The 20426-nt window shown below is 38.2% G+C and overlaps 1 protein-coding gene across 3 annotated transcripts; it reads right to left on the reverse strand.

Annotated features, from left to right (window-relative positions):
• Nucleotides 1-6990: 6990 nt before the first annotated feature.
• On the reverse strand, nucleotides 6991-19949 carry srsf3a (serine and arginine rich splicing factor 3a). Of its 3 annotated transcripts, none has more exons than XM_080301241.1 (7): nucleotides 19927-19949; nucleotides 12283-12329; nucleotides 10729-10939; nucleotides 10510-10644; nucleotides 7967-8005; nucleotides 7771-7857; nucleotides 6991-7656 (listed from the first exon to the last, which is right to left on the reverse strand). In XM_080301241.1, exons 2-7 carry the CDS (start codon nucleotides 12287-12289, stop codon nucleotides 7629-7631), a joined length of 507 nt encoding a protein of 168 aa, XP_080157367.1. In that variant the 5' UTR covers nucleotides 12290-12329; nucleotides 19927-19949; the 3' UTR covers nucleotides 6991-7628. The 3 variants fall into 3 exon arrangements, with proteins under 3 accessions (XP_080157367.1, XP_026023229.1, XP_026023230.2); XM_026167444.2 differs by lacking the exon at nucleotides 19927-19949 and adding an exon at nucleotides 13109-13291; XM_026167445.2 differs by lacking the exons at nucleotides 10510-10644; nucleotides 10729-10939; nucleotides 12283-12329; nucleotides 19927-19949 and adding an exon at nucleotides 8937-9406.
• Between the last annotated feature and the right edge of the window lie 477 nt (nucleotides 19950-20426).

Consider the following 20426-nt stretch of genomic DNA (forward strand, 5'->3'; position numbering starts at 1 on the left):
GGACTCTGCACCATCACTTGAAACTGGTAAGTGTTGCTATTTTCAGTTTGGCCTAAGTCTCCAGAAGTAAAGGAAGAGTTTTCTGTGGCATCATCAATCACATTTTCAGATGAGAAATCATTCTGCAGCACTTCTTGAATTTCTGTTCTTTCAACCTCATCTTCATGCATTTTCCTGACAGTTTCATCTGAGTGATTGGCATCTTTGACCTCTTCACGCAGAGCAGTTTCAGATTCATCCACTTCTTCCATCCCAGATTCCAATGGTTTATCTGAAACCACTTTAAAATCTTGCTCATCTTGATTTTCGTGAAGGTTTTCACTTTGAGGAATTAAATGCAGTAATTCTTCAGGTCTCGTAGCCTCTGTTTCTGACATTTCTGTTGTTTCAGGGGTTTCATCACCAATTGCATCTTCATCTTTAAATTCCTTATCACGCTGTCTTCCTTTATTTCTACGAGTGGATCCCATTTTTCTTCTGTTTCCCCTGGATTCTGTGACCGCATGAGATTGCTTATCTGTGCTCACAGTATTGTCCTGAAGTTGGGACTCAAAAGGTGGAGTTGCTAATGAGGTTGGAGATTGTGGAGAGACTCCACCACTTTTGCTGTCTGAAATGTCACCTTCCTCGTTTTCTTGAGTCACAAAGTGCTGCTCAGGTTGTTTGTCATCAGGAGTTGAAACTTCCACTTTGGTTACAGATTCATCAGGACTCTGCACCATCACTTGAAACTGGTAAGTGTTGCTATTTTCAGTTTGGCCTAAGTCTCCAGAAGTAAAGGAAGAGTTTTCTGTGGCATCATCAATCACATTTTCAGATGAGAAATCATTCTGCAGCACTTCTTGAATTTCTGTTCTTTCAACCTCATCTTCATGCATTTTCCTGACAGTTTCATCTGAGTGATTGGCATCTTTGACCTCTTCACGCAGAGCAGTTTCAGATTCATCCACTTCTTCCATCCCAGATTCCAATGGTTTATCTGAAACCACTTTAAAATCTTGCTCATCTTGATTTTCGTGAAGGTTTTCACTTTGAGGAATTAAATGCAGTAATTCTTCAGGTCTCGTAGCCTCTGTTTCTGACATTTCTGTTGTTTCAGGGGTTTCATCACCAATTGCATCTTCATCTTTAAATTCCTTATCACGCTGTCTTCCTTTATTTCTACGAGTGGATCCCATTTTTCTTCTGTTTCCCCTGGAATCTGTGACCGCACGAGATTGCTTATCTGTGCTGACAGTATTGTCCTGAAGTTGGGACTCAAAAGGTGGAGTTGCTAATGAGGTTGGAGATTGTGGGGAGACTCCACCACTTTTGCTGTCTGAAATGTCACCTTCCTCGTTTTCTTGAGTCACAAAGTGCTGTTCAGGTTGTTTGTCATCAGGAGTTGAAACTTCCACTTTGGTTACAGATTCATCAGGACTCTGCACCATCACTTGAAACTGGTAAGTGTTGCTATTTTCAGTTTGGCCTAAGTCTCCAGAAGTAAAGGAAGAGTTTTCTGTGGCATCATCAATCACATTTTCAGATGAGAAATCATTCTGCAGCACTTCTTGAATTTCTGTTCTTTCAACCTCATCTTCATGCATTTTCCTGACAGTTTCATCTGAGTGATTGGCATCTTTGACCTCTTCACGCAGAGCAGTTTCAGATTCATCCACTTCTTCCATCCCAGATTCCAATGGTTTATCTGAAACCACTTTAAAATCTTGCTCATCTTGATTTTCGTGAAGGTTTTCACTTTGAGGAATTAAACTGTTCAAGCTAATCTTAAGATGGCCTGTTGCTGTTGGGTTCTGGACCTCAGGAAAATAAGCAGGTGTAGACACTGTAAAAATGGAGCTGTCATGTGGCGCAGACAGAGAAACATCATGCTCGTTTCTTTGCAGTAATTCTTCAGGTCTTGTAGCCTCTGTTTCTGACATTTCTGTTGTTTCAGGGGTTTCATCACCAATTGCATCTTCATCTTTAAATTCCTTATCACGCTGTCTTCCTTTATTTCTACGAGTGGATCCCATTTTTCTTCTATTCCCCCTGGATTCGGTGACCGCATGGGATTGCTTATCTGTGCTCACAGTATTCTCTTGAAGTTGGGACTCAAAAGGTGGAGTTGCTAATGAGGTTGGAGATTGTGGAGAGACTCCACCACCTTTTCCGTCTGAAATGTCACCTTCCTCGTTTTCTTGAGTCACAAAGTGCTGTTCAGGTTGTTTGTCATCAGGAGTTGAAACTTCCACTTTGGTTACAGATTCATCAGGACTCTGCACCATCACTTGAAACTGGTAAGTGTTGCTATTTTCAGTTTGGCCTAAGTCTCCAGAAGTAAAGGAAGAGTTTTCTGTGGCATCATCAATCACATTTTCAGATGAGAAATCATTCTGCAGCACTTCTTGAATTTCTGTTCTTTCAACCTCATCTTCATGCATTTTCCTGACAGTTTCATCTGAGTGATTGGCATCTTTGACCTCTTCACGCAGAGCAGTTTCAGATTCATCCACTTCTTCCATCCCAGATTCCAATGGTTTATCTGAAACCACTTTAAAATCTTGCTCATCTTGATTTTCGTGAAGGTTTTCACTTTGAGGAATTAAACTGTTCAAGCTAATCTTAAGATGGCCTGTTGCTGTTGGGTTCTGGACCTCAGGAAAATAAGCAGGTGTAGACACTGTAAAAATGGAGCTGTCATGTGGCGCAGACAGAGAAACATCATGCTCGTTTCTTTGCAGTAATTCTTCAGGTCTTGTAGCCTCTGTTTCTGACATTTCTGTTGTTTCAGGGGTTTCATCACCAATTGCATCTTCATCTTTAAATTCCTTATCACGCTGTCTTCCTTTATTTCTACGAGTGGATCCCATTTTTCTTCTATTCCCCCTGGATTCGGTGACCGCATGGGATTGCTTATCTGTGCTCACAGTATTCTCTTGAAGTTGGGACTCAAAAGGTGGAGTTGCTAATGAGAGTTCAGCTTGTAGAGGGACTCCACTGTCTTTAGTATCTGGAACATCACCTCCCTTGATTTCCTGAGTCACAAAGTGCTGTTTAGCTTGGTTGCCATCAGGGTGATGAGGATCTTTGACTTCTTCACGCAGAGCAGTTTCAGATTTAACCACTTCTTCCATCACAGATTCCAATGGTTTATCTGAAATCACATTAAAGGTTGTCTGATTTTTATCTTCCTTAAGGTTTTCACTTTCAGAAATTAAATGCAGTAATTCTTCAGGTCTTGTAGCCTCTGTTGCTGACATTTCTGTTGTTTCAGGGGTTTCATCACCAATTGCATCTTCATCTTTAAATTCCTTATCACGCTGTCTTCCTTTATTTCTACGAGTGGATCCCATTTTTCTTCTATTTCCCCTGGATTCGGTGACCGCATGCGATTGCTTATCTGTGCTTACAGTATTGTCCTGAAGTTGGGACTCAAAAGGTGGAGTTGCTAATGAGGTTGGAGATTGTGGAGAGACTCCACCACCTTTTCCGTCTGAAATGTCACCTTCCTCGTTTTCTTGAGTCACAAAGTGCTGTTCAGGTTGTTTGTCATCAGGAGTTGAAACTTCCACTTTGGTTACAGATTCATCAGGACTCTGCACCATCACTTGAAACTGGTAAGTGTTGCTATTTTCAGTTTGGCCTAAGTCTCCAGAAGTAAAGGAAGAGTTTTCTGTGGCATCATCAATCACATTTTCAGATGAGAAATCATTCTGCAGCACTTCTTGAATTTCTGTTCTTTCAACCTCATCTTCATGCATTTTCCTGACAGTTTCATCTGAGTGATTGGCATCTTTGACCTCTTCACGCAGAGCAGTTTCAGATTCATCCACTTCTTCCATCCCAGATTCCAATGGTTTATCTGAAACCACTTTAAAATCTTGCTCATCTTGATTTTCGTGAAGGTTTTCACTTTGAGGAATTAAATGCAGTAATTCTTCAGGTCTCGTAGCCTCTGTTTCTGACATTTCTGTTGTTTCAGGGGTTTCATCACCTATTGCATCTTCATCTTTAAATTCCTTATCACGCTGTCTTCCTTTATTTCTACGAGTGGATCCCATTTTTCTTCTGTTTCCCCTGGATTCTGTGACCGCATGAGATTGCTTATCTGTGCTCACAGTATTGTCCTGAAGTTGGGACTCAAAAGGTGGAGTTGCTAATGAGGTTGGAGATTGTGGAGAGACTCCACCACTTTTGCTGTCTGAAATGTCACCTTCCTCGTTTTCTTGAGTCACAAAGTGCTGCTCAGGTTGTTTGTCATCAGGAGTTGAAACTTCCACTTTGGTTACAGATTCATCAGGACTCTGCACCATCACTTGAAACTGGTAAGTGTTGCTATTTTCAGTTTGGCCTAAGTCTCCAGAAGTAAAGGAAGAGTTTTCTGTGGCATCATCAATCACATTTTCAGATGAGAAATCATTCTGCAGCACTTCTTGAATTTCTGTTCTTTCAACCTCATCTTCATGCATTTTCCTGACAGTTTCATCTGAGTGATTGGCATCTTTGACCTCTTCACGCAGAGCAGTTTCAGATTCATCCACTTCTTCCATCCCAGATTCCAATGGTTTATCTGAAACCACTTTAAAATCTTGCTCATCTTGATTTTCGTGAAGGTTTTCACTTTGAGGAATTAAACTGTTCAAGCTAATCTCAAGATGGCTTGTTGCTGTTGGTTTCTGGACCTCAGGAAAATAAGCAGGTGTAGACACTGTAAAAATGGAGCTGTCATGTGGCACAGACACAGAAACATGCTCATTTCTTTGCAGTAATTCTTCAGGTCTTGTAGCCTCTGTTTCTGACATTTCTGTTGTTTCAGGGGTTTCATCACCAATTGTCAACTGTCTTCCTTTACTCCTTCGAGTGGATCCCATTTTTCTTCTTTTCCCAATGGAGTCATAGACAGTATGGGTTTGCTCACTTGAAGTCACATTATTGCTTTCAAGTTGGGATTCCAAAAGAGTATTTACTTCAGATGGTATAGTTTGTACTGAACCATTTCTCATATCAACATCACTGTCCTCATTCTCCTCATTTAGAGTTTCTAAATGTCCTTCTTTTCTTTGATGCTCACTTTGTTTGTAATTATTTGACACAGAATCATCAACAGACTTGTTAGCATTGCTGATTTCAGTGGCTACCAACTGACTAACTGCTATGTCAGTGATCACTTGTTGCTTGGAATCATACATCTGAATATCCTCATTTTCGTCCTGTAAGCTCTCCGGATGTCTGTTATTTGTAGGATATGCATATTGTTTTTCATTAAGATGTTCCTGCTCTGTGTGAAATACATTGTTTTTTACTTTCATGTCAGATGAGTGAGTATCCATCTCAGTTTGGTCTTCTGGTTTTTCAGAGTAAGTAACAGCATTTTCCGTGATATCAATACCCTGAATTTTAAAGGAGTACTGATTTTGGTACATGTCCTGTATTTCTATGGGCTTAATGTTCACTTCATGTATTTTATTCATAGCACTTTCTGATTGCCATGCTTCTCTAACTTCAGATAAGCTACAAGGATCCTCATTTGCAGTCAACTTCTCTTTTGATGATGAAAATGTTTCCTGCTCAGCACTGCACACGACTTCAATATTTTGTTCCGGGCTGTTTTTATCTGTGGTTATGTTTGGTGTGACTGCCTCTAAAGCTTCAAATTCTACATGTGACTCATTTACCAAGTTGTTACCCTGTAACCTTCCATCCTGCCTGAGCATCTTCTTGTCATCGCTTTCTGTACTTTGTATTTCTGCTACAGAATACGCAGTTGAAGGCTCCTCACTGGATGACTGTTGAGCCACAGGATGCATGTTTTCTTTGATTTCTTCACTTTGCATGTCAGATTTGTCAATCTCTTCAAGCTTGATTTCATTTCTACAAGGGTTGCACTCTTGCAGATTATTGATTTCAGGAGTTAACATTTCCATTTCACCCTCAGAATTTTTATCATGTGTACTTTCTGAACAGTCCTTAGCTAGTGCAGACACACGATCACTTCCTTGACCGAATTCTTCCTGCTGCTTAAGTTCCACTGCCCGTGGCGTTTGTATTGTTTCAAAGGTTTCATTACCCCTGCTTTTTTCCTCAAGTTCCTTTCCAGGGTTGCGGTAAGGTTCAGTTTCTAAATCATTTACCAACTGCTTTCCTTTACTGCGCCGATTAGACCCAATTTTTCTCCGGTTAAACTTGACCTCTGCTGAAGGTGGATGTCGAGTTTCTGGTTTAGAATCCTCTCGGCTGGATAAAACATTTAAAGATTCAGTACTTTCGTCTGCTGCGTAGCCTTGTGCCACAGAGGAAGCTTCTGTTAAGTGGTACTCATCAGCCTTAGGTACTTCATTTTGGCTTTGTGCCACTCGTCGTGACCCAAGTCGCTTTTTCTTTGCATTTTGCGAAGACATGACTTGAAATCCTTTCTCCTAAACATGAAATATTCAGTCATGTAATGTATTTGCAAATCCAGTTGCAATCTACAGCATACAAATTTAGAACAGAACACTAAAAGTAGTTGACTGAATATAAAAAAAATAAAAAAATATTCAAAACAATGCGAGACACCAATATACATTAACATGTGCACCAAATGTGTTAACACCAAATGTTAGGCAAGCAAGTGAAAACGCTGCCGTTAACTAAACTGCAACTATTTCATTTACCTAAACATAAGATTGATGAGTTGCGTAAATTTAGCTAAATGTCTTCTACAAAAAAAACAAAAACAAAACAAAAAACAAAACTTATAACACCACGTGTACTTACCACCGAAATCTGGCAACTCCTCGTGTCACAGCATGAGCTGCTGTGTTATGTCAAGTCATGCCTCTGTTCAATAGGAGTTACATTTCACACATGGGGGTGTGTTTCAATGGCAACTGTGTCAAGCTTCCTGTGTGGGCTACATTTGCAGCAAACTATAGTACTTCCTGAATTTAAAACGGGTTCATTTTCAGCATTTGCCTTTTTAGTTCTAGTGTATGCAACTATGAAAACAAAGCAAATGTTACAGAAAACTCACCTTGGAAAAACATTTATTGAACAAGATGTTAAACTGTATCAGTACATGTTGTTGGAGCTCAGACATTCAAAAAAAAAAACAAACAAAAAAAAAAACAAAAAAAAAAAGAATCTAGTCAATGCTTTCTTTCGCAAAGGGAGGCATTTAAAAAAAATTAATTACAGATGATCATGTTTTAGGGCTAGACTACAATAACAGCACCATATTTACAGCATTTGTTAAGAGTCTTCTTTTCTGTTACTGGTATGAGAGGAAAAAAAAAACCAAAAAAAAAAAAAAACCCACACCACTCCCTCTATACCATGTCACAGTAACCGAGCAAGAATAGTAAAATAAATAACCAAACCAAAAAAAGGAAAGAAAATGAAATGATGACTTTAAACAGTTTTAAAAAGAAAAGTAAAACCAAGTACTCATTTTCAAAGCATGCAGGGCAAGACAGAATTTAACAAAAAAAACCCAAAAAAAACAAAAAGTTTACACCTTTCTTGATCATTCAACAGACCATTAAGACCCAAACATGGCCAACCTTAAATTGCCATGAGCTACCCAACAAAATCTAAAAAGAAAAGACTATAAAAATGTACTTTTTTGTAACCATAGCATAAGCCGGTAGATGAGCTTTCCAAGATCTTCATTTCCTCTCATTAGACCGGGAACGACTGTAAAACAAACCAACCAGTGAATAAATGCAAAATTGATGGGGAAAAAAATTGTTAGCTTAATATTAAGTTTGAAGTTCAAGAACAATAAATATAAAAGTTATTTTGATTTACCTCCTCGATCGCGAGAAGGATCTTGAGCGCTTACGGTTCTTCTCTCTGGAAGCAGACCGATATCTGCGTCTATCTCTTGAAACAGACCTGAAAAAATGTTTTTAATGATTTTTATCATTTGCCATAGACAAATGTGTGGCGCAAAAAAAAAACCAAAAACCAAAAACAAACAAAAAACAAAAGGTGACATGGCTACCTGCTGCGGCTGCGGCTGAGGCTCCGTCTCCTTGGCGATCTACAATGTAGGGGAGGGGGGAGGAGTTAAAAAGAAAATTAAGAAGAAAACATTTTTTTAGAAATATTAAGAGAGCATATTTAACATTTCCCATCTCTAATACAACCTTTGAAATTAGTTTTTCTTGATCCCTACAGAAACATGGGTTACATGTGGAAACGTGGTTACACGTACTTCCTGGACTGTTAACAGAATGATCATCTGTATCCATGAACTGGTCAAATGTTTATAAGGAAACTTTGTCCAATGAACACAAATCATGGAGCAAGATATCAGAATGTAAAACAAAATCAAGGCTCGGCATTAAGGCTTGTCTGAGAGAAAGACCAAACAAATTATGTGACAGCTTTTTTCCTTTCTTTTTTTTTTTTTAAACCAAGCATAAAAACATTCTTCAATCACCGATCTACTGTGATCCTCCTTGTGCACAATGTTCCCCAAAAAGTAAAATACCTCCTTTAGCAGCAACACAGGAAAGACTGATTATTTTTGTTTTTTGTTAAAAGAAACTTTGATGTGGGACACATCCTAAAGCAACGAAAAATAGGGTAACCTACAAGTAAAAGGGTCTTTAAACCGAAAACCCCCCCCAAACAAACAAAGAAAAAAAAACCCCAAAGAAACAAAACAAAAAAAAAAACAAATTAAAACTGCAAAGAAAAAAAGTTTACTTTCTGTGGTTATCACTCAAGATAGCTTAATGTCGAGCCCTGAAAATGCACTCAGTAGAACAATTACAATGAACACCAGATAAATGTAGTTCATTTTTGAAATGGAAATTAAAGAATGGTGGTCAAAATTCCTTGACCGGTTTTTGCAGCACTGCACTGAATTTTCTCCAAATTACATAACTGCTGAAGAAAACTGTCAAGCAGCTATGAAAGCTAGATTAAGCATTAAAACTACAAAGAGCAGGATAAAAGAAACTTACTATTTTTGGGGGAATTGGACAAGATAGAAATGACGCAAGGAAGCCAGACTGATGGTGAGGGAGGTCGAATTGCAGAGAAGATTTGCCACAAGATGCAAATGTTGGAGATATGAAGTTGCCTGGTGGCTGGTTCGAGGGGGGTAGTTGTAGATTTTCCCTGCCTTTTTTGGGGGGGGTGGGGGATGGGAAGGGATGTAAGCCAAGGGCTGTCCCCGCTGATACAGTAGATGTTTGGAGAATAGAAAGAGTAAAGACGCTGATTGGCTGATAATGTGAAGTGGACCGCTGTCGATTGGGTAAAGGTTGGAGGAAGGAGGAGGATGCTGGGAACTGCATGCTCAGGAACCAAAAGCTTGGTGGAACCTGACGACTGGCGGTGCGCCTGGGTCATGTGACAACACCAGCCAAGCTGATTTGGGCTCACTGGTCAGCAGTCACATGATGCTGAAAGAAGACTAGTTGATTGACTCAGATGGTGAGAAGCGTGGTGGTGACTCTGAAACGGGGTTCAGTTTTATTAATAGATGGCAACTGAACTCAGAAAAAAAATATAAATAAAATTTACACCTGCAGAATGTAAGTGTAAAAATATTTGATGGGAGATGAAGGGCTAACTATGCTTCTGAAGATGTCTTTGTAAAATAATATCACTCTGGCAGAGCTTGTTGTTTCAACAGTTATATTTTAATAAAAGATTTAACCGTTTACATAACCTGCCACTAATATACCCTTGAAATGATAAAACAATGAAAAAAAAAAATTTGTATCAAAATTATTACTTCAATCTTCGTGGGATCAGGGGCCGTATTCACAAAATATCGAAAAGCTTGAATGTAGCTCTCAAGTGGCCAATTAGTAGAAACATGAAAACGTAAAATGAAAAAACTAAACAAAACACTCATCACTTGCTGAGTTGGGGGAGACGGGTTAGAAACTCCAGAGCTCTGTCTTATAGAGCCTGAAAATAATGTACTTAATTTTGGTGAGAAAGCTGGCAGGACAGGACTTGTTGAATGCGAATTCACCAGGCATTACCCGACTGTACTCACAACAGCACAATCACATGTCCAAAGAATAGTTGAGATCTCCAGTTTATGAGCGAAAACTGTAATGAAATGAGTGCCTACTATGTAAATGTTTTTTTCCCCCCTCTTTGCTTTAGTCTGGCACTTTTAGTTTGCTTTAAAAAGAAAGTATGACACTTTGTGAATACAGCCACAGATTTTTTTTTTAATTTTTAAAGAAATAAAAAAGGCAAGAACGCTTGAATGCAAGTGTGCAAACAATTTGTTTCAAGCTGTCAGAAACTTGATTCCTTGCTTAGTTTCAGTTTAGACTATGACAAAACTAAAAATAGATGGTAAGAAACTAGATTTTTGCTAATATATTTGGCCATTTAGTCGATCTAAAACTGTTTTGCCAAAATCAGAAGCTGAAAAATAAGTGTGTATTTAATGAACGTGTGCTTTGTCATTTGTACTCTTATTGAACACTGCAAGTGAGAATTTTGTTTGAAAAAAATGTCTACAGATAAATAAAACAGTAAAATAACTGTCAAGTAGGAAATGCATACCTGCGTCTAACAGGAGGACTGCGTCGCCTAAAATCATCTCGAGGGTATCGGCTCCAGGATGGAGGAGGGCCACGGCTCCTGGAGCGTTTTTCTCCAGTGGATAACTCAACGCGTACTCGACAGCCACACATGGTTCTGAACAGAAGTCAACAAATGAGCAGAAAGCAATGCAAAAATCAAACACAACTACTAATAAGTGTAGCATGTTGAAGGAGTTACCTGCCATCCAATTCTCTCACAGCATCTGAGGCATCTCTGGGATCTTCAAACTCTACAAAAGCAAAACCTGGGGGATTCCTGGCAACCCAAACACTTCTTAGAGGACCATAGTAACCAAACGCTCTTTCTAACTCCGTCTTATTTCCATTGTTTCCCAGATTCCCGACATAAACCTTGCAGTCGAGGGGACAGTCTCGATGAAAAGCAGGGTCTTAAAAGTGACAGAAACACAAACACCCATCAAACGATGAAGTAGAACAAATTACGTATCATTCATCAAAATGTGCAAATTAAATGTAAATTATGTTAACCTGCATTGAAATATTTTATTTTTCTATGTTGACTAATCCAAAGCCCTTCCAGCCTCAAAGTTTTCTGATCTACTGTACATAGCCTTACTTTAAAAGACTTATTTCTGCAGCCAACCATGTAAAATAAAGTCAACTAATGCCATTCCTTGTTTAATTTTATTTCACCAATTTTCAACTTCTTTTTCTTGAAAAAACAATCAAGCAAAAAAATAAATAAATAAATAATAAAAGCTGGGGTGAAAGCTCAGTCTACCGCCCTGCATCTTAGACTGTCCACAGAAAGAGCTTAAAGTGCTTTGAGTACTACTATCATGATAGTGATGGAGCCACATGTAACTAGAGTGTGAAAATTTTTTTGACGAGACAGCATGAGTCCACCATGACACAGAACAAACAGTGGTTGTGGTAATTCAGTAAATGGTTTTGTCTTCTTTAACTTCTTGTGTAATGTGCACATATTTAGAGAATATAATTTTTTATTGACAAACTCATTCATTGGAGTCACCATCTGTTAGCTTTGCAGTGTTTGAATTAGGGGCTGTGTCCAGCAAAGTACTTTTTGCCTGACGATAATGCTAGGCCATCCTCTGAAAATGTCCAGCTGAGAATACTTGAGAGCACTTAGAAGTCACCGCACATTTTCAGCACAGACAATTTGGTTGCTATGATACATAACATCTACTTTACCTGACTGCTACTGACCTGGTGAACGAACTGTTCTTCTAGACCTTTATATTTAACATCAATATTGTGGTAGACATGGATACTCAGAGAAGCAACATTCACTTCTCATCCATTGTTGCTCAGATGGTTGTCAGCATGTGTGCAATGGGAAAGCCTGTCTGCATGGCATTTGTCCCAGTTCTGCTTGATGGGGTAAAAAGTGACAAGCACAGCTTTCTATCAAAAGTTCAAGATCTTAAGGCCTGGCAACCAGTAAAACAACCCAATCACAAAGCTTGGGAGAGATGCTCAGTGCCCCATTGCTGCTGGCGTTTTAACAATACCATCAATACATGCCACTCCTATTCCAAGCAATTCCAAGAATATTGCTCTTAGGAACTACGCTGGCCTCAGGAAAAAAATACTTTGGTCTTTGGACACACCCCTTAAGTTCACAAATACTGTAATTCTTTTAAAGTCACTTAGCATGTTCTGTGTTGTTTCATGGGACACCAGGGCACCTCCCTACTGCAAAACAAAGCAAGAAAAGCTACACGACTAACTGTCTGAGTTGTCATACCTCCCATTTCAAATTTATTCTTGTTTAAGTCCAAGACTCTGTTATCCCTGAAAAGAAAAAAACAAAACAAAATTACAAGAAACAGTTACAGTCAAACAGCTCTGAGAACAGTTAATCTATGGCCCCATTTAAAGCTGGTATCAGTGAATTGTTATATTTGCATTCACTTTGCAGCACTGCAAAGCCTTTTCTAACAAAGAGTCTCATTCAGGTTTATACATGACTGGGTTGCTTATAACTGCAGTACCTACACAGGATTTTTAAATATTTAACAACCGCACACTTAAAAAAAAAAAATCCAAAGCCAACGTGTTTCTTTTTGGGGGTGGGGCGGTCTCTTTAGTGCTTCTTTGGTGCTTTTCGGATGAATGGTGAATAAAACTATGTTGGTTAATTGGTCAGAGGTATATAATATATAATACAACAATAAGCTAGAAAATGGGGTGGCTTCTATTAGCAGACTCCTGAGCCTTAACACTGGCTATACATTTCCAGGCTAACAGCACCAAAAATAGTTCGCTTTAGCTTGATTGTTGACGGGTAACATTAAAATTGGATTTTAGTTACTCTAAAAAGACATTTCTTAAGAATATTACAAATTACTTTTGAGTCCAACTTTTCATCCGAACGATAATGCAGCAAAGTTTTCCACCACCCTCCAAAACCAACCATGCGAGGATTAACGTTACGCTAGCAAATTTAGCATTTATTACCGCGAAACGATTTACAAAAGAATTCGTCGCGATGCGAATCGGCATCCTAGCTGAATTCACACGAGAAACGTGTGGAAGACCGAACCTACCTTCCTGTATGGAATATAACTCACCTTTTTACAGCTAAAACTCAACAAAAAACCGCTTGCAGAAGATTTCACGCCGCTCGTTTGAGCAGCAGGCCTAGCCTGTTAGCTTATTAGCGCCTCGAGTAAAGCGGAAGAGCGAGGGGGAAAAAAGAAAAAGCCCACTCTTCTTCTGCGTGTGTAAAACGCCATTAAAACACCGATAAATGTCTATACTGCCACCTACTGTACCAAAGTGGAATGTCTGCCACAACACATTAAACTAGCAAACATGTGAGATCTTCACCCCACTTTTATAACAGAAAAATGTAACCAGAGAAAGTTTAGAACATTTTACATGACTGAATTTTTTAAAAAGCGCCTTTACTTCCATCATCACATCATTATATTTAAATATTACTGTTATATGTGTTACTTCATAGGATAATCAAGGTATAATAAAGTGAACCAAGCTGCTATTAGTCTAAGGAGCGACTGGACTTTAAGTTTTGTGAAGACGTTTCACTTCTCATCCAAGAACCTTCTTCAGTTCTAAAAGCTGCTATTACATTGAGTTAAACTTCATAATCCCTTTTAGTCTACTTTGGCTATAGGTAAACCTATCCCTGCCCCGAGCCACTTTAATTTATATCTACACTGTTAAAAACAAACCCAAAGCAAGCTTATTTGTAAAGGGCATTGTTTCATTTATTCATAGAGGTCAAGTAAAATGTACAACCATGTAAAAAAAAGGGGATACAAGTTGAACTAGTAAAACTATAGCCTAACTTTACATTTAAACTATGTACACCATGTACTCTATATACCGCAATAACACTTATTTTTTTAAAATGATCTAAGAAAAAAAGTGTTATAACTGTGGAGACTGGCCAGATGTCATACTCTTGCTTCTGTCTTCTTACTGGTGCTTTTCTTTTCAGACCTTATCTGTGCTACAAGGCTGAAGATTTTTTTAACATCTGTTCTTGTTCCTGTGTCCTGTAGCCGGTAATCTTTTTCAGCTATTTACTGCAATACTAGATTTCCCCTGTGTAAACACGTAAGGCTCTTCTGCCTGAAAAAATATCGTCCTTTCTTCCGCCATGTCAAGCTAACCTTTGAAAAAATAAAATGTCAAGATGTTCTTATTATTGTGACATTTTAAACCCCATCACCTCATGGAAAAAAGGAAAAAAAACGTTAGAGGTGTTCAATGGAAATAACTGAAACTGAAAATAATTAGTCAAAAATGTTTAAATAAAAGCACAAATGCTATCAGAGGAATTGCAGTGATATCTATAAATGAACACAGGCCATTTTTATACATACATAGAGTACATATACATTAAACACATATTAGTGCATTTACTCAAGAAAAAAATATTATAATGCTTGTATTTTACTTAAGTGTTTCCATTTTATGCTGCATTACACTTCTACACCACTCTAATTTAGTGTTTGTGAGTTGTGTTGTAGCTCTACAACAAAAAAGGATTTTACACTGTTTCCTTCAAACTCTTGATGCTTTAGTGATGTAACACTTGCTTGAAGTAATTCAAATATGTGTAGCAATTCTTGTTTCTTCCTTTATTTACCCCCCTTTTCAAGTATCTAACAAACCCTTGGCCTTAACTATGACCCTGACCTTTTGACTATCCTCAGATTTTTAAAGAGAAATTTGATTAACGTCTTAACGTTTGGCTGCAGTAATCACTATTATGATAAGAAAATGCACAGACTCAAGCATGAAGCCCACTGTCTAGATAAAAATTCACTGCAAATGTTTTTGCTGTGGTGCATAAAATGTAGTCATAGTACAGATACGATGTTTTCTATGTTCTGTGACAAGAATCGCACAGTTTGCTCAGTTTGACCTTAAGAAGATAAAGCAGTGCAAAAACAGCTGCCTGCCATTTAGTAGTTACATAGGAACACAAGTAAATCAACAGACAGGGCTATTGCTCAACACATGTGACCTCTTAGAAGCGCGCAGGTGGGTGGGTAGATAATGTATGTACACTTCCCGTATAGAGGCGCATTCAAGACGAAGTGTGGAAAAGGGGGAAGAATTGTGTAACAGAAGTCTTCATGCATCTCTGACCATGAGGCTTACCTCAGGTCACAAAGGGGCACAGTCAGAGAAAAATTAGCAGCTCAGTCTTTATTTATTGCACGATGGATGGATGAATAGGGAACTCTGTTTTGCTTGTTCTCCAACGTTATGTGTAACCATATGTGTAATCTTTAATTAGACACATATTGGAGACATTAATGTTTCATTTAAACTTGTTGCGAAACACCCTGATTTGTATCCCATTCTGACACAGTTTGTGATAACGGTGTTGTGATTTAACCGTCTAACATGTCTGGTTAAAGCCAATCGGATTCAAATTAGTTTTTGAGCAATTAGTCATTTCAACCTCATGCTTTTGGTTAATGATTGCCTGACGTGACAGGTTAAATTGCTGTGTACTAAACTTCTTAGTAATCGACACCCTATGTAATAATTAAGAATAATAACCCTTATTACCACAGGTTTGTTGAGCGGGGGTATCACTACTTTAAACTTTTTTTTTACTGAACTGGGCTCTAAGGAGGTCAGGAGGGAAACTATTTAGTGGATGGCAAATGGTTTACAATAACTTCATGTACAGCAGAGGGGTTTGTGGGACTCCAAATTATGATGACATTGTGTCAGTGACAACAATCTGATCATAAATGTTCAATGAACGTGAGAAAATGCAGAAAAGACCACAGAGCATTGTCATTGGATTATTGGATGCCCTGTGCATAAACAGATATACTCAGCAGCCATTTTATTAGGTACACATAGCTTAAAAGTACACTCTGTCCTCACAGTCCTACGATGAAACATCCTTTCATAAAGCAAATAAGGGAAGTTTTGACTCTGTGTTATGATTCATTTGAATGTCGCAGCTGGTTTTATTACACTGACAGGTGTTTCTACCACTTTGTTCATTGATATAAACTCAATGAAATGCAGAAACCTATTTGGGATTTTTAATATATAAAAAAATGAAATCAAATAAAATAAAATCTCCTTTACAGTTGCATTCTGTTTTTGGGATTTAAATCAGATATTTCCTGTGGCAGTTTACTTAGAACACATCCAAATACTGTGTGAAAGCCCTGATTTAAAAAAAGTCTTCAGCTGATTTGAAATGATTTCAAAAAAGTTTCATTCTCTCCGAGACTCAAAACAAACCATTAAGCTCCTGTTTTTCTTTTAACTCAAAAACAAAAAGAAGTTAAAATCTTTCCTCATCAGTTATACAAATTGATAAATGTCAGACATAACACAAAACACACCAAAACTGAACTATGCTGACAATAAAACACAACCTTTTAAGGTTTGTGTTGACATGATGAAAATAGGACTGCTGTTATTCACTGCCCCATTTCTCAGTCGTTTATTCAGGGCCCTTGGCAGACACAACAGTAAAGAACTCTTGCTTTTGGTGGGGGGGGGGGGGGGCAAAAGTTCAGGGATAAAAGGGATCACTCGGGAGATTACTCCCCTGTACGTATCACGGATGCCTAGAACACAAACAAAGAGCATTATGTTGCTCAGCCTGTAGCTGCAGAGCGCATGTTTGTGTGAGAGCAAGTGCTTCTTTAACCTCACCCTCCCATTTGCCTTTTGCTTTACCAAATGAAGCATTAAGCTGCCTTTGTTTTTCCGTGTATGTATTCCCCTGCTACCATAGGGTTCTCCTTGTAGCTATTTAAATGAATCATCTCTTTTTTCAAGCATCCACTCAGCACAGTGTTTTTCAATCAGATTAGTACAGCACATTCTGTTCTGTTTCACTTCCTGATGACTGTGCAGCCCGTATCCCTGAATGAACTCACCCGCGTGCTTCTGGTTACACCAAGATACTCATTCAGACAGATGGATTCTTGCAACTGCCAGTCAGATTTTTGTACTTTACACAGTATTTAGCAAAATCTGTTAGACACCTATCAGATTTGCTGTTTACTGTTTTGTTTTAGCAAAGATTAAACGACTTTCCGATGCAAAGTGATAGGTAAGTAGCAGTAAGAAGGCCACAAAGTTCTAAAAATAAGTTACAACTGCATGTATAAAACAGTCACAGACCATTGATGTAACCTTTGACCATCTAATTTTCATTTGTCTTCTTCTTCTTTTTTTTTCTCGCCTGCCTGGGTGCTTTCACCAGAACAGAAACAAGATGTTCTTGATGTTTCAGGAAGGAAAACAACATCTCAAGCCATGTGTCACTATACATATCTATTCATGCATCTCAGTTCAGCCCAAGCCTGTTTAGTTCATTTTGACCTCCAGTTAAGCATTGCAGTGTAGGGGAAAAGAAGACAGACAAAGCAACCAGGACGCCACAGTTCACGAATTTTGGTAAAACAAACAAACCAACCTTTGCCCGTGCAGGAGTTGACCGTCCTGACATGGTGTTTTATTTTAGATAATCAGTACTATTATTTTAAGGGTTTCATGTGGGCAGTGACACATAGTGAGGTTGTGTTTTTACATCTTTCTGTTTCTGTGCTGTTTTTTTTCTTTAAATGTGAATAACATGTTCTAAAACACATGTGTGTGAAAGCTACTTTCTTCCGATAACCAGATGCTCAGAAGATTACTCACCCCAGCTGACAATATCCCTGTTGCGTTTGCAGAGTCAGGTTCACTTGTGTTATGTCACCTATATAATTAACAGGATCATCATGTTCCCTCTCAATAGCAGCTTGCTGTCTGCCAGCAGTGTGGTCAGACAGTATCCTTACCACCTATAATGGTGGGATTCATCATCTAGAGAGACGAGGCTCTTTGAGCATCTCGGTTCTATAAAGGAAAGTTTTCCTCTCGCTGTCTGACATGAACAAATTTTGGTTAAGTTCTCGTTAATGATTCACTCATAACATTAATTCGAGGCATATTTTATAATTTTTAATACAATAAATGTGATAAACATAGACACAAGAAGCAGCCATAAAGCATGTCAATGCCAACATCCTCAACCGCAAAAGCACAAAACAAGGCCATAAAAAACTTTTATTACCATGGATTTTAGGTTCTCTTATCCCCAAAGTAAATGTGTCAGTAAAAAATAAGTTCATCCTAGAGATGTGAAAGAGAAAACATATTAACCATGAATGTGATAATAAGCAAACACTTGCTTTAATCATGTATAATATAAAAAGCAATATAAAAAGCCTAGAAATGAGATAAAGGCTGTTTGAACACAAGATTTCATCAGCATGCAGAGTGTGCATCTGGGGTTTCCACATGACGAGAGCTTTCAGCCTCCTTACAGGCTGTTTAGGAGTCATGGTCAAAATATACTCAAACACATGCCCTTTGGAGAAGAACATGACCACTGTGAAAAGTTTGATTACAACATAAATCAACTCCTGCTGGGTTTTTATATATATCATTCTGATGATATTTTAAAAATATTATATTAAAATACTCTGTGTTGTGTCTCTCACGTTCATCTCTTTTGGTGTGTGTTTAGTACTTCACTACTATTTTGACTTCTTGTATATTTCAGGTGAAAACTGTCTCTCCCTGATAACTGCGGTCTTTCTTGACCCGGACAAAATTTGACTTGCAAAGCATCCTTCATAAAATGCAATGCATTTCATGCTCACCTGAAGCAGGTTGCTACTTTAAGTTGTTATGTAACATTTTGCTTCACAGTGAGCACTTTAGATATGTGTTAGATGTGACACTTTTTTCTAATCCTGTTAATATGGAATGCATAATGAATCAAAACGACTTCAGTAACTAAATTACAATTTACAATTTTGAATATTTATTATTTTATTTTTCATGTGGATTTCCAGGTTAAAAAGCAACTGCCAAATTATAATGTGTTTATAGTGCCTCATTACATATAGTAACACTTAGACAATAGTATTTTTTTTTAGGTTTTTACTTTAATTAAACTTTGAAGACTTTAAGAAGAACTGTACTTTACAGTAAGTAATTTTCATTTTGTAATTTACTAGGATACAGTAGCAATTATTAGACTACAGTAATGGCTTAGACAGGTTTAACATACTGGTTCTCTAGTGAGCATCCACATCAGAGTAAAATACTGACTGATTCACTACAAAATATGAAAACTATTGTATCGGGAGGTTAATGATTAATAATGATTTATAGGATGAGACAGGATTAGGCATATTCACCATCTGTTCTTGGTTTATTACATTGATTTATCATTCAGCACTTTGGCAGGGACTGCCATTATGTTCCCTCACAATGAGTACTTCTACTTTTGATAATGATTTATTATAATAATAATAATAATAATAATAATAATAATAATAATAATAATAATAATAATAATAATTTATAGGAACGTATAGTTCCCAAAATTTGACTTGCAAAACAAGAGTTAATAGAATATGATGCGCATCACTTGAATACCATAATACTAGAATCACACACAGCACCACCTGAACCGTGTTTATACATTTAAATGGACGCCTAACACACTGGCAGGACTTTTCACTGTTACTGGTTTGACAGCAAAACAGCTGTCGCCAAGATTTTACTTGCAAAGTTGGTAAAACAATAGCTTACACCACGTAGTGAGAATAGAGAATTAGTATGTAACATGAGGAGTTTGATTTTTATATCTAACTTGATTGAGTGGTATTTTTTTCCAACTAGTAAAAGATCTTCATACTTTGTTGCAAAGCCGTAAACACCACAATAATGTAAACACAGACTGTTTGGGAAAAGATGACAAATTATCTCCGCCCAGTAAAAATGCCAACATGGAAAAATACCACCAGGAATTAATAAAAGAAACAATAGTAGAAAAAAAACATGCATGCGCTTTTGTAGAAGTCCTTACCCTGAAATAAGTGACAGTAAACTGTCCTTTAAGCCATAAAAGTCTCCGATAAGTAAATATGCTACTCCCCCCCTCTTTTCTTTGTAAGTCTACAGAAACAGTGCGCTAATCCGTATCACCGCGCGTCTTATCGGGCAGTGAGGTGTGCTTTTACTTCGGTGATTACACATCCTCATCTGTGTCTGCAGGCGGGCTGTTACACAGTACTGTTGACGATACGTGTCGTCAGCTGAGCGGGGAGGACAGCCTGCTGCGGTACAGGCTGTTCCCGGCCTGGCTGTCTCGGCACGGAACGGGTTACAGGTCAGGGTGTCTATTGGAACACAGTGTTCTCATCAGCAGCGGCAGCGGTACAGCTACAGTACAGCCGGAACATTGTGTTACTTTGTGGCTGCTTTCCAAGACCTGCCCTTAATTTTACTCTAAACGTCCTCCCACAACTCTACTCGTTTCGACCCCCCCCCCCTCTCTTTCTCTCTCTTTTCTTTCTCTGTGTGCTT

This window comes from Astatotilapia calliptera, chromosome 5 (assembly GCF_964374335.1).
Source record: "Astatotilapia calliptera chromosome 5, fAstCal68.1, whole genome shotgun sequence".
Classification (NCBI taxonomy): Eukaryota; Metazoa; Chordata; class Actinopteri; order Cichliformes; family Cichlidae; genus Astatotilapia; species Astatotilapia calliptera.

What these genes read in the sequence shown, in the direction of transcription:
- srsf3a (XM_026167445.2), bottom strand. Translation starts at nt 9,327, where the DNA reads ATGACCCAGGCGCACCGCCAGTCGTCAGGTTCCACCAAGCTTTTGGTT. An exon ending in GTCCAATTCCCCCAAAAATA is followed by an intron (nt 8,006 to 8,936) that starts GTAAGTTTCTTT and finishes CCTACATTGTAG; the next exon opens with ATCGCCAAGGAGACGGAGCC. An exon ending in CTCAGCCGCAGCCGCAGCAG is followed by an intron (nt 7,858 to 7,966) that starts GTAGCCATGTCA and finishes ACATTTTTTCAG; the next exon opens with GTCTGTTTCAAGAGATAGAC.